Here is a 14143-nt window from a genome sequence, read left to right on the forward strand (position 1 = left end):
TTCTTGCCTGGAAAATTCCATGGACAGAGGAGCCTGGTGGACTGTAGTTCATGGGGTCTTGAAGAGTCAGACACAACTGAGCAACTAACACGAGTGCTATTTTATATTAATTAAGTTATTTAATAATGAGTGAATACTGTATTTTATTATACTCCATTAAGTGAAATTACTCATAACTTGTTATCTGAAAATTGATAACTTTCTTTTAAATCTTTTGTGTTACCAACTTCTAAGAGATGTAAGAATTTTTACATTTTGGAAGATAAACATGATGCTATCCTTGTTCCTCCAGTTTGTGATAGAGTATTGTTGAATGTTGTCAGGTGAAAGGTAAAATGGGTCTTTGGCGCTTGTGTACTTAAGATGTAAGCTGTGGGTTCAGTCCCTGGGTTGGGAAGATCCCCTGGAGGATGGCATGGCAACCCACACCAGTATTCTTGCATGGAGAATCCTATGGACAGAGGAGCCTGGTGGGCTCTGGTCCATAGGGTCACAAAGAGTTAGAGGCGACCGAAGTGGCTTAGCACAGCACAGGATATGAGGAAACAAGTATAGACATTGACTCTCCTTGTCTGTTGGTTTAGACATTATTTTCTACACCATAGAGTCAATTATATAGCCACTGGAGTGAGTTACATGCTTGGGTATGAGTCATAGTTTTAGCATCTACAGAGATGCCATTTCTCCTTTTTTTCTCCCTCCCCCCACTTCCTGTCTATCTCTCTTTTCATCTCTCCCTCATCTTCCCTCTGCCCATAATTCTTTTCTCTTAACTAGTGATAATATCAATACTGCTTATTATACAGGTTTCAAATGAAAGGCAAGTAAGGCTGAAATGTCTGTGTTTATATCTGGCATTAGCCTTGCAGGCTTAGAAGACTGATTTTTATTCAGTCAGTTCATTCACTCAGTTGTGTCCGAATCTGTGCTACTCCATGGACTGCAGCACACCAGGTTTCCATGTCCATCACCAACTCCCGGAGCTTACTCAAACTCACATCCATCAAGTTGGTGATGCCATCTAACCATATCATCCTCTGTCGTCCCCTTCCCCTCTCACCTTCAATCTTTCTCAGCATCAGGGTCTTTTTCATGAGTCAGTTCTTCACATCAGGTGGCCAAAGTATTGGAGTTTCAGAGTCAGCATCAGTCCTTCCAATGAATATTCAGGACTGATTTCCTTTAGGATGGACTGATTTGGTCTCTTTGCAGGCCAAGGGACTCTCAAGAGTCTTCTCCAACACCACAGTTCAAAGGCATCAATTCTTCGGTGCTCAGCTTTCTTTATAGTCCAACTCTCACATCCATACATGACCACTGGAAAAGTGATAGCTTTGACTAGATGGACCTTTATTGGCAAAGTAATGTCTCTGCTTTTTAATATGCTGTCTAAGTTGGTCATAACTTTTCTTCCAAGGAGCAAGCATCTTTCAATTTCATGGCTGCAGTAACAATCTGCAGTGATTTTGGAGCTCCCCAAAATAAAGCCTGTCCTGTTTCCATTGTTTCCCCATCTGTTGCCATGAAGTGATGGAACTAGATACCATGATATTCATTTTCTGAATGTTGAGTTTTATGCCAAATTTTTCACTCTCCTTTCACCTTCTTCAAGAGGCTCTTTAGTTCTTCTTTGCTTTCTGCCATAAGGTTGGCGTCATCTGCATATCTGAGGTTTTTGATATTTCTCCCGGCAATCTTGATTCCAGCTTGTGCTTCATCTAGCCTGGCATTTCGCATGATGTACTCTGCATATAAATAAGCAGGGTGACTATACAGCCTTGACATACTCCTTTCCCAACTTGGAACCAGTTCATTGTTCCACATCTGGTTCTAACGGTTGCTTCTTGACCTGCATACAGATTTCTCAGGAGGCAGGTCAGGTGGTCTTGTATTCTCATCTTTTTCATAATTTTCCACAGTTTATTGTGATCCAAACAGTCAAAGGCTTTGGTCAATAAAGCAGAAGTAAATGTTTTTCTGGAACTCTCTTGCTTTTTTGATGATCCAATAGATGTTGGCAATTTGATCTCTGGTTCCTCTGCATTTTCTAAATCCAGCTTTAACATCTGGAAGTTCATGGTTCATGTATTGCTGAAGCCTGGCTTGGAGAATTTTAAGCATTACTTTACTAGCGCTGAGATGAGTACAGTTGTGTGATAGTTTCAGCCTTCTTAGGCATTGCCTTTCTCTGGGATTGTAATGAAAACTGACCTTTTCTAGTCCAGTGGCCACTGTTATGTTTTCCAAATTTCCTGGCACACTGAGTACAGCACTTTCACAGCATCATCTTTTAGGATTTGAAACAGCTCAACTGGAATTCTATCACCTCCACTAACTTTGTTCGTAGTGGTGCTTCCTAAGGCCCACTTGACTTCACATTCCAGGATGACTGGCTCTGGGTTGGTGATCACACCATCGTTATCTGGGTCATGAAGATCTTTTTTGTATAGTTCTTCTGTACATTCTTACCACCTCTTCTTAATATCTTCTGCTTCTGTTAGGTCCCTACCATTTCTGTCCTTTATTGAGCCCATCTTTGCATGAATGTTCCCTTGGCATCTCTAATTTTCTTGAAGAGATCTCTAATCTTTCCCATTCTATTGTTTTCCTCTATTTCTTTGCATTGATTGCTGAGGAAGGCTTTCTTGTTTCTCCTTGCTATTCTTTGGAACTCTGTACTCAGATGCTTATATGTTTCCTTTTCTCCTTTGCTTTTCGCTTCCCTTCTTTTCACAGCTATTTGTAAGGCCTCCTCAGACAGCCATTTTGCTTTTTGCATTTCTTTTTCTTGGGCATGGTCTTGATTCCTATCTCCTGTATAATGTCGCAACCTCTGTCCATAGTTCATCAGGCACTCTATCAGATCTAGTCCCTTAAATCTATTTTTCACTTCCACTGTATAGTCATAAGGGATTTGATTTAGGTCATACCTGAATGGTCTAGTGGTTTTCTCCTCTTTCTTCAATTTCAGTCTGAATTTGGCAATAAATGGACATGGAACAACAGACTGGTTCCAAATAGGAAAAGGAGTCCGTCAAGGCTGTATATTGTCACCCTGCTTATTTAACTTATATGCAGAGTACATCATGAGAAACGCTGGGCTGGAAGAAGCACAGGCTGGAATCAAGATTGCCAGGAGAAATATCGATAACCTCAGATATGCTGATGATACCATGCTTATGGCAGAATGTGAAGAAGAACTAAAGAGCCTCTTGAAGAAAGTGAAAAAGGAGAGTGAAAAAGTTGGCTTAAAGTTCAACATTCAGAAAACGAAGACAATGGCATCTGGTCCCATCACTTCATGGGAAATAGATGGGGAAACAGTGGAAACAGTGTCAGACTTTATTTTTTGGGGCTCCAAAATCACTGCAGATGGACTGCAGCTATGAAATTAAAAGACGCTTACTCCATGGAAGGAAAGTTATGACAAACCTAGACAGTATATTAAAAAGCAGAGACATTACTTTGCCAACAAAGGTCAATCTAGTCAAGGCTATGGTTTTCCCAGTAGTCATGTATGGATGTGAGAGTTGGACTATAAGGAATTGATGCTTTTGAACTGTGGTGTTGGAGAAGACTCTTGAGAGTCCCTTGGCCTGCAAGGAGATTCAATCAGTTCATATTAAAGGAAATCAGTCTTGTTTGTTCATTGGAAGGATTGATGTTGAAGGTGAAACTCCAATACTTTGGCCACCTGATGCAAAGAGCTGACCCATTTGAAAAGACCCTGATATTGAGAAAGATTGAGGGCAGTAGGAGAAGGGGATGACAGAGGATGAGATGGTTGGATGGCATCACCCAGTCAATGGACATGGGTTTGGTAGCTCCGGGAGTTGGTGATGGACAGGGAGGCCTGATGTGCTGTGGTTCATGGGGTCGCAAGGAGTCAGACACGACTGAGCGACTGAACTGAACTGACTGCATTTTGGACTCTTTTGTTGACTATGATGGCTACTCCATTTTTTCTAAGGGATTCTTGATTCTTGCCCACAGTGGTAGATATAATGGTTATCTGAGTTAAATTCACCCATTCCAGTCCATTTTAGTTCACTGATTCCTAAAATGTCAATGTTCACTCTTGCCATCTCCTGTTGGACCACTTCCAATTTGCCTTTATTCATGGACCTAACATTCCAGGTTCCTATGCACTATTGCTCTTTACAGCCTCTGACTTTACTTCCATCACCAGTAATATCTGCAACTGGGTATTGTTTTTGCTGTGTCTCCATCTCTTCATTCTTTCTGGAGTTATTTCTCCACTGATCCCCAGTAGCATATTGGGCCCCTACCCACCTGGGGAGTTCACCTTTCACTGTCCTATCTTTTTGCCTTTTCATACTGTTCATGGGGTTCTCAAGGCAAGAATACTAAAGTGGTTTGCCCTTCCCTTCTCCACTGGACTACATTTTGTCAGAACTCTCCACCATGAGAAAGGATCTATTTGTCATTATGCAAATCTGTGCTCATACATACACATATGAGTTGTGTCTCGCTCTTTGCTACCCCATGGACTGTAATCCTCCAGGCTCCTCCATCCATGGAGTTTTCCAGGCAAGAATACTGCAGTTGGTTGCCATTTCCTACTACAGAGGATCTTCCTGACCTAGAGATCAAACCACATCTCTTGTGTCTCCTGTGTTGGCAAGTGGGTTCTTTTCCACTAGCACTACTTGTGAAGCCCCCTATTTGTCATTAGTTTGTAACAAAACAACAACAAACCAAAAATTGCACTGATGCCTAAACAGGAGGTATCACCTGAACTGTCTTGTCAGATGAGTAAATTTGGCATGAAGGGACATTCTTATCAGGACTCTGAAAGAATGCGTTTTTTTAAGCTTTGATATAGCAAGAAATTAAAGGAAAGTTAAATGTCAAGGGTAGAAAATATAGAATGAGAAGATAAATCATTGAGAAAAAATGCATAAATTAGTATAAATTAGGGGGCAGTTGCGAAGACCACACTTCCTTTGACACCAACTGCAAATTTGAGGATCCCAAAGACCATTTTCTGTCTCAGCAATGCTCTAGAAGGATTCACAGAACTCAGGGAAATCTTTTATACTCTCAGGTATAGTAGATGTCAGCAAAAGGATACAGATTAAATCAATCTGGAAAAGATACTCAGGGAGAAGAACCTAGGAAAGTCCCATATGTGGTGTGTCCAGTTATCCATTCCTAATAGAATCATGATAGTGCAAACCTCCCCAGCAATAATATGTAGTAATATGCACAGAATATTGCCAAATGATAAATCTTGCTAGGAAGGTATGAGATGTGAGATTAGAAATGTAGGCAGGAGGTTACATCATTAAGGGCCTGAGGGCTGAACTAAGATGAATGAGTTTTGTACTGAAAGCTACAAAGACTGCTGATGCATTATAGGAAGGAGTGTCATGAACTAATCTTCGTTTTATTCTGTACTTTACCAAGCTTTCTGTGGTAGCAGTGTGGATGAGGGGTGGGACAAGGATGTCATTCAAGACCAGCTGAGCCACAAGAGAAGTCTAGGAATACTGGAGTAGGTAGCCTATTCCTTTTCCAGGGGATCATCCCAACCCAGGAATTGAACTGGGGTCTCCTGCATTGCAGTTGGATTCTTTACCAAATGAGCTATCAGGGAAGTCCTAGAAATCTGTTAGGAGGCTAATGTTAAAATCTGGAGGCTGATATTAAAATCTGGCTAAGTAAAGAGAACTCAGCTAAGGGTTGTGTTGGACGTGGTAATTGAATACAAAATGGGTGGGAAGAGAAGTATCAAAGCTAATTACCAGGTTTCTGGGATAGATGATTGGGTTGATTAATTCATTCAAGCAATACTGTGGACCTACTTTGTTTTTAGTCATTGTCCTAAATGTTGGAATATTATGATAAAACAATATGAAGTTCTTCTCTTAGGTACTTACATTTCAGCCAAAGAGCCAAGTAATAGGCAAGTTTATATACACATATATTTTCTCCTAAATTTTCAGTATTACAAAGAAATAATAAAGCTCAGTGAGACAGTAGAGTTAGAGAATGACTGGGGCAAGGAGGATGACTATTTTATAGTTTATGTAATATGGCTAGGGAAAGCCTCTCTGAACAGGTCATATTTGAGCCTAGATCAGAATGAATAAGGGTTTAGAGCATTCTAGGCAAAGAGAAAAATGAATGCAAATACTGTGAGTTAAAAATGAATTCAGTGGCTTTAAGCCATAAGAAAAGACCAGCATGACTTGAGCAGAGGTGGGATGAAATGAAAGGACAGATGAGATAGGCAGGAAGTGAGCTGTTGACATAGGTTTCATGCATCGTGTCAAAGTTTGGATTGCATTTTTAGTATGATGGGAAGCCATTGAATTTTGCTCAGGAGAATAACATGATATAATTTGCACTATAGAAACATTACTCAGACTGATGGTGTGGTGTGGTAGTGGGGATCTTCACTGAGAAAGACACTAATGTAAGAGGAACAGAAGTGGGGTAAAATGTATTGAGTTAGAAGTGCTAGTGGGATAGCTAATCTCTAGTGGATAAATTGAATGGGTAATTAGTTATTCAAACCTCAGAAGAGAATTTTCTGAGTCAGCATATGTGGTTACTGCAACCATGGTTTAGATGAAGTCATTATGTTTGATGTTTACAGTAAAAAGAGCAAAGCGTTGTCTTGGAAACACCATAATGTATTTTCTATTTAAGAAGCAAATTGGTGGAGATACAATCAGTTCTGCCATTGGGCCACCACATACGCATTCCTGAAAGTTGTCATGCTAAAAGATTGGCTCCAGAGGACTGCCTGCATTCAAATTCTGCCTCTGAACTTTCTAGTTGGATGACCTTGGGAAAATTATTTAAATTCTCTGTGACTTGTTTTTGTAGCTCTCAGATGGATTAACAATAGCACATACTTCATTATGTTACAGGAATTACCTGGCTTAATATAGTAAAATTCTTAACATAGTTCTTGGTACATAGAAACAATTTAATTAATGCTGCTATTCTTATTCTTTAAAAAATTTACACCATCTAATGAAGTGCCTGATTGATAAGAAGTATTCTTTAAATGGTAACTAGTTTCCTAAGTGACACAAACTCGATTGATTTCCTGGTTAGAGTTAACTCATGAAACAAGTAACTTATAGACAACTGAGATTTTTCTTGCTCTATTCATCAGTACCAATTATCTAAATTTAAAATTGCAATTTGGTGGTATCTAGGGCTAGGCATAAATTAATGTAAAAAGTCTGTCATATGATAGAAATCTTTTTCTTTTTCCTTCTGTTCTCTCCACTCCTCTTGTCTGTGACTTTTTATCCTTAAGAATTCTCTGCAAGCATGCCTCATTTTATTACACTTGGCTTTATCACATTTCTCAGATATTGTGTATTTTACAAGGTGGACATTTGTGGCAACCTTATTTTAATCATGTCTGTCCAGTGCTGTTTTTCCAGCAGCATTTGTTCGCTTTATACCTCTGTGTCACTTGTGGGTAATTCTTGCATATTTCAAACTTTTTCATTTTTATATTTATTATTGTGATCTGTGATCAGTGTTTCTGGTACTGTTGCAAAAAGACTCCAATTCTCTGAAGGCTCAGATGGTGGTTAGTACTCTTAGCAATAAAGTAGTTTTTAATTAAAGTATGTACATTATTTTTTAGACATAATGCTGTTGCATACTAAATAGACTACAGTATAGTATAAACATAAGTTACTATGCACTGGGAAACTAAGCAATTTGTGTAACTCACTTTATTCCAATATTGACTTTATTGTGGTAGTTTGTAACAGAGCCTGTAATATCTCTGAGATATTTCTATATGCTCTCTTTAGTCATCTACTCAAAACATTTGCTAAACATTCACGATGAGATGAGAATGGTTAAAACTAGAATAATAATTAGAGTTCACATCAGATGCCAACTCTGGTGGCTACCTAGAGACTGTTCTCCACTCAGTTTTCTGTTGGGGAAATAATCCTGCCATGATTAGTGCGGCTTTCCAAGGGCAACGAGGTGGTGTGGAGAGCACCGTGGCTAGAAGGCACTGCGGAAGGTAGACGCTGAAGATGTTAGACTTTGAAGTCAGTCTGATTGTGCTCAAATTCATTTCTACCTTTTATCAACTGTGTGTCCTTGACCAAGTTACTTAATCTCTCTGGACCTCATACTCCTCATCTATGAGATGCGTATTGACTTTAGTATAAACTTAAAACTCTAAGATACTTTCTTTTTTCTGTTTCTGAATATCATACAAATGAGATAAGGTGAATGAAATAGTAAAGGAACCCAAAGACTGCATTTCCAGTAAAACTAGGTACTGATATAATCTTCAAACTCCCCAGTTCTGCTGAGAAAAGCAGATGCTCTGTGGAGTAAAGTCAATAGAAAGATTTCAGAAAGTAACCGCAAAAGCCAACTTCCAGAAAGTGAGGAGCACACCTTGAAGTACTTAACCTTTGAAAAGTGAAAGTGTTAGTTGCTTAGTCATGTCCAACTCTTTGCAACCCCATGGACTGTAGCCCGCCACGCTCCTCTGTCCATGGAGTTCTCCAGGCAAGAATACTGGAGTGGGTAGCCATTCTTTTCTCCAGGGGATATTCCTAATCCAGGCATCAAACCTGGGTCTCCTGCATTGCAGGCAGATTCTTTACCTTCTGAGCCGCCAAAGAAGCCCCGTTGTATCTAACAAGTGCCGCAGGATCTGGGGAGAACCAAAGCTGCCTAGAGGGAAGTACAAGAAAGAAGCACAGGTAAAAGCTAAATGGCTCACTGGGACAGATCTCAAAAAAAAAAAAAAAAATGTAAAAAATCTACTTCCTAAGGTGAAGGATTCATTCTGAAGCGTATGCCAGTGGGAGTGATTACAGGGAAGGAGAGAGGAGTTGTGCACAGAGCTGGGTTTAGTCCTCCTAGACTAACTTTGGTTCAGAGAAGGTGGGACTGTATCAAGGAGCCATTTGAGCAGGAAACTCCGATAATGCTGAAACAAAACCTCTGCTTTTGAGATTTGGCAGGAATGGCTCTCCACTTTCTCCCAGCATCCTTCTAAAAATTGCTTGGATGTAAAACCATAAGAAACTAAAATAGAAAAACACAACAAGCTCAAATGTAGGGGAAAACAAGCAAAAATGAGAATGTGCACACAGAAAAACAATCCCTTCTATGGGAGGAAGATCATAAAGCAGAAATAGAAGAGCTCAGATATATTAAAAGGATATGAACTGTGAGCTTGTAGAACTCAAAGGAAGTAGTAAGGGAAAAAACCCTTTTACAAATCAAAATGAAATTGGAACACAAAGAGATTAGACATTATAGGAAGCACAAGATATGAGAAAACCAAACAAATGGAACTGAAGATAACATTTACAGAGCTATGACATAGAGCACAGCAATGGAGATTCAGCATATTTATAATAGGAATTTTTGAAGGAGAAAATCGAAACTATAAAATACAATAAACACTCAAGAGAATTTAAGATTTGCAAGAACTTAGCAGTAAAAAAAAAAAAAAGAAAGATGAAAACAGGGAAAAGAATCTCTACAACAAATGAGCATACTATGTGCCAGACACAGAGACATTACTTTGCCGAATAAGGTCCATCTAGTCAAGGCTATGGTTTTTCCAGTGGTCATGTATGGATGTGAGAGTTGGACTGTGAAGAAGGCTGAGCACCGAAGAATTGATGCTTTTGAACTGTGGTGTTGGAGAAGACTCTTGAGAGTCCCTTGAACTGCAAGGAGATCCAACCAGTGCATTCTGAAGGAGATCAGCCCTGGAATTTCTTTGGAAGGAATGATGCTAAAGCCTGAAACTCCAGTCCTTTGGCCACCTCATGCGAAGAGTTGACTCATTGGAAAAGACTCTGATGCTGGGAGGGATTGGGGGCAGGAGGAGAAGAGGATGACAAAGGATGAGATGTCTGGATGGCATCACTGACTTGATGGACGCGAGTCTGAGTGAACTCCGGGAGTTGGTGATGGACAGGGAGGCTTGGCGTGCTGCGATTCATGGGGTTGCAAAGAGTCAGACACGACTGAGTGACTGAACTGAACTGAACTGATGTGCCAGACACAGTTATCCAGAATGATCAATATGAAGCCATATCCTAATAAAAAGTCACTGTACTTTGAAGATAAAGAACATAACACATCTTTGGGGTATGCTGGTTTAAAAAAAAAAATTGAATCACTTAGAAGGAGAAAAATGTTAGCTGGCTTCAGATTTTTTGACCCTAACATCAACACCTAAGGCCGGTGGAAACATAATTGTAAGATATTCAAAGAAAGAAAATACCAACAAAGAATGTTACGTTCAGTGAAACTTAAGGTACAACATTACCAATCATTTAAAAAAGTCAGGAAAGGTTCTCATGAACCCTTCTTAAGGAAACTAATAGAGCATAGACTTCAGCAAAGAGAAATGACTACGAAAGACTGGTTCTATTTAACGGAAGAAGATATGGGAATGAAACAATATGAATAGCATATGAACTGGCAGTATAGAACTGATACAGCCTCCAAAAAAGGAGGAAGAAAAAGAGGAAAAAAACCCAGGAAGTAGATTAAGTTTGCTGATTGGTTCATCAGAAGCTGAGAATTAATATTATCTGAAGCAGATAAATTAAATAGAAAACACTGTAAGGATAGTACTTAATGAAAAGGTAAATACTAAGAAAGATAATCTTATTGACTAATATTAGGTGGTAAAGGAAAAAGGGACAAAAAGGAGAAAAAAGAAAAGAAAACATTGTTCAGTAAAATTAATAGCTATGTCTAAAGTGGACTAGGGACATTGTATGCACTTACAACTTTAAAAGTAAACTTTAAAATAGAGAAACCTTTCTTATCTCAAAAGAACTACATGAAATAGCAAAGGAAACACATAGTGACTTTAAAAATTAAAATGGGAAAGCAAAATATGACAGATTAAGCAAACTATCACATCAATGAATGTAAATAGATTTAATTTTATATTCAAAGAAAAAATTTTCAGACAAACAAGTCAAACTACTTCCACTTAAGACAGTACTTCAAAGTGGATAAAAATAAAGTATATGCAAAGGTTATCAGATAATGCAAACAAAATGTGAGGGCAAAGGGGCTTCATACCAGATAAGGCAGAGGTCATAAACAAGATAGACATTACTCCTTATCATTTGAAGAGGTGCAATACCCAGTAAATATATGAATATTATGACTATCTCTGTATAACAACCATAACATTAATATTCATAAAGTTAAGGCCACATGAGATAAAAAGCCAAAAAAGATAAAATAGTGAGGAGACTTTGTTAATCTTTTACTCCATGATAGATTAACTGTATAAAAAGGAGGGTATAAAGGATATAAAATAAACAATGAGGTTCAGCCAACTGGTTTTAAATTCTATACCTTGAAAACCGTTGCAAGTACTGATCAAACACTAAAAAATTAACCATTTATTAGGCTAAATTTCAAAAACAAAAAGTGCAACCTAGACACCATTTCTAGTCACAATGCTGTTAGGTTTTACTAAGAAAATCAGAAAATAAAACCTAACTGGAAAATTTTGCCTTTCTTCTTGAGTCATTTGGGTCATTGGGAAAAATACAAGTAAAAATTGCATACTTTCTAGAAAACTGCAAAAATGAAAAATCATACAAAATGAAAAGTATACATCAAAAATCTATGGGATACAGCTAAAACAGTACTTAGAAAATGTACTGCTTAGGTACTATGAATAAGTGTTCATCTCTAGAAACTAGAAAAAGAATCAAATCAAATGAAAATAAGAAAAGATAATAAAGATAGATGCAGAAAATGATATAGAAAGCAGACAGAGAATAATAGAAAGGATAAACAAATACAAGGCTCTACTTTTGAAATAAGCAATAGTTACCCTTAAGAACACAGACCAAAATATTCAAAACTGGAAATTTTAAGAGAGAATCTAGATAGGGAAACAAAAATAATTTCAAGGGAATATTATGATGATTTCTGAGTAATACATTTGGAGCCTAAAAGGAAGTTATTTCCTAAAAATATAAATTTTAAAAATTGATTCAAGAGATAGTTGAAATTTTGCATAAATTAACTGACATAAAAGAAATTAGGGTGAATGAAGAGCTATCAATGAAAAGGCCAACATGATAACCTTGATTTACAACTGAGTGTTATTTAACTTTTGAGAAAAAAATTTAAAGGAATTTAAACTGTTCTAGGCCATAAAAAATAAAGTCCAACATTATAGTTATATAAAGATAGTAAAAAATGGAAAAACCACAGACCAGTCTTAATGCAGTATGTCTATATATAAAATATTCAACAATCAGTAAGGTATTAAAAGAATAAAATACAATGATCAAGTAGGTTTTATTTTAGGAATGCAAGGATGGTTCAAAAATTAAATTTTTTTGATTATTAAATGCTTAAAAACGTTTGATTTTTACAAAGCCTAGCTATTTGTCATAAAAACTCAGAATGGAAGGAAGTATACATGTATTGTATATTAGAATTGAAGGAGGCATTTATATTATGTGTATATGAATATAAATATTGAAAAGATGTATACTGAAGTTTTAAAATAATACTTTCTCTAGTATTTCATTCTAATAGAATCAGAAATTTGAGGTAGTAGATAGCAGGGCTTAAATACAAAGATTGGTTTTTTCTGGGCAAGTAGCAGGCCTAGATATCATACCACTTAATTCTGACTTTTCGTTTGTGTAAGAGTAGCTGATCTGGCATCATAGAATGATAACTTTCACACACTTTATTATTGTATATACTTCAATCATTGTGACTTTCATATTAGCAGTGTTTCTTCCATAGTTTATTTCTTGAATTGAGAATACCCTTAGAGGCAGTTAGCATTGAGAATATCCAAAGTCACAGATAAGCCCTTATGTTTCAGAATTGTAAATTTTCGTTGAAGATTGGGAATGATCTAGCTGGTAATTCATGTCTTATATTAAAGCAAATAGCCATATTATGGAATAAAATTAAACTCTGTTATGAATTATTTTAAAACATAAGACATCAACATGTTTTTTGCATGTTTTTATGGGGCCTCTTTAAAGTATTTCCCCAAATTCCTGGAGATGCATATAATTTATAACTGCTGTCAGGAATATTTTGGTGGACATCTGCTACTGTATTTGCAGTTTGTAATAAACATGAGTTATCAAATATCTACTACTCTCTTATGAAAGGAAAACTAAGATGATGTGTAATCTTGCTGGCTACTCTTTAAAAATCTTAATTTTTCCTCACTTATGGTTATAAATAAATAGTTCTTTAATGTACAGTGATACAACTGGGAAATTTATCACCCAAAGAATAACAAAGCTCACACGACTATTTAAGCTGTTCTGTATCTTTGAGAAGATTTATTAGTTTTTACAAATGGTATATAATTTTGTTGGACTCTAGGGGTACATGTTACATCTGATCAGATTTGGGTGGGGCAAATCCATTCATTCAGAAGTTATCGAGAAGGTCGAAGAGAAATATAATAGATAATATAATAGGTATAATAGATATTCTAAGCGGACATAGAATCCATCTTCCAAGAGTTCATAATTGGATAAGGGAGATAGGCAATCTACTATCAATAATATTACAATGAAAACTAGAAAAATCATAATTATAAAATATATGTAAAACCTATATTTTAATAAAAGTTCTTAAGAAAGTCTATAAATTACAGGGAGGCCTGGCGTGCTGCGATTCATGGGGTCGCAAGGAGTCGGACATGACTGAGCGACTGAATTGAACTGAACTGATAAATTATTTGGATTAAGAATTACTGTGGAGGACCCAGACAAAATAGAAGAGAGAGGAACATGTAAGGGAGAGAAAAATATACAGTGATCAGCAACTGTAAGAATTTCAGTTGTCTTGTCCAGAAGTTTTCAGGGTACTGGGTACTATATGTGTAGCACACACTTAAGGAATTAGGCATAGGGAGGGCTCTTATGTAACTTGCAAATTATTGGAAGGCTAAAGAGAAAACCTTCTGAAAAATTATAGTTTAAATGGGTGTGTGAACTTAATTTATAAAATGGTTTCCAAACTTAAAATTTCTTTGTGTAAGTCTGTCTCCAGTTTGTCTTTATCACAGAAGTCATAAAATTTTAAATTATAAATTAAAGAAGTAAATGACCATCTGGGAATCTTTGAACAC

The 14143-nt window shown here is 37.1% G+C and overlaps 1 protein-coding gene across 1 annotated transcript in view; it reads left to right on the plus strand.

Annotated features, from left to right (window-relative positions):
* Window positions 1–7961: 7961 nt before the first annotated feature.
* The window catches only part of COL24A1 (collagen type XXIV alpha 1 chain), a 363647-nt gene continuing 357465 nt past the window's right edge, over window positions 7962–14143 (plus strand). The window contains exons 1-3 of the mRNA XM_052638047.1: window positions 7962–8032; window positions 8618–8729; window positions 12893–12911. Of these exons, the coding sequence (XP_052494007.1) occupies window positions 7962–8032; window positions 8618–8729; window positions 12893–12911 (202 nt within the window). The remainder of the gene's footprint in view (window positions 8033–8617; window positions 8730–12892; window positions 12912–14143) is intronic.

This window comes from Budorcas taxicolor, chromosome 3, assembly GCF_023091745.1.
Source record: "Budorcas taxicolor isolate Tak-1 chromosome 3, Takin1.1, whole genome shotgun sequence".
Lineage (NCBI taxonomy): Eukaryota > Metazoa > Chordata > Mammalia > Artiodactyla > Bovidae > Budorcas > Budorcas taxicolor.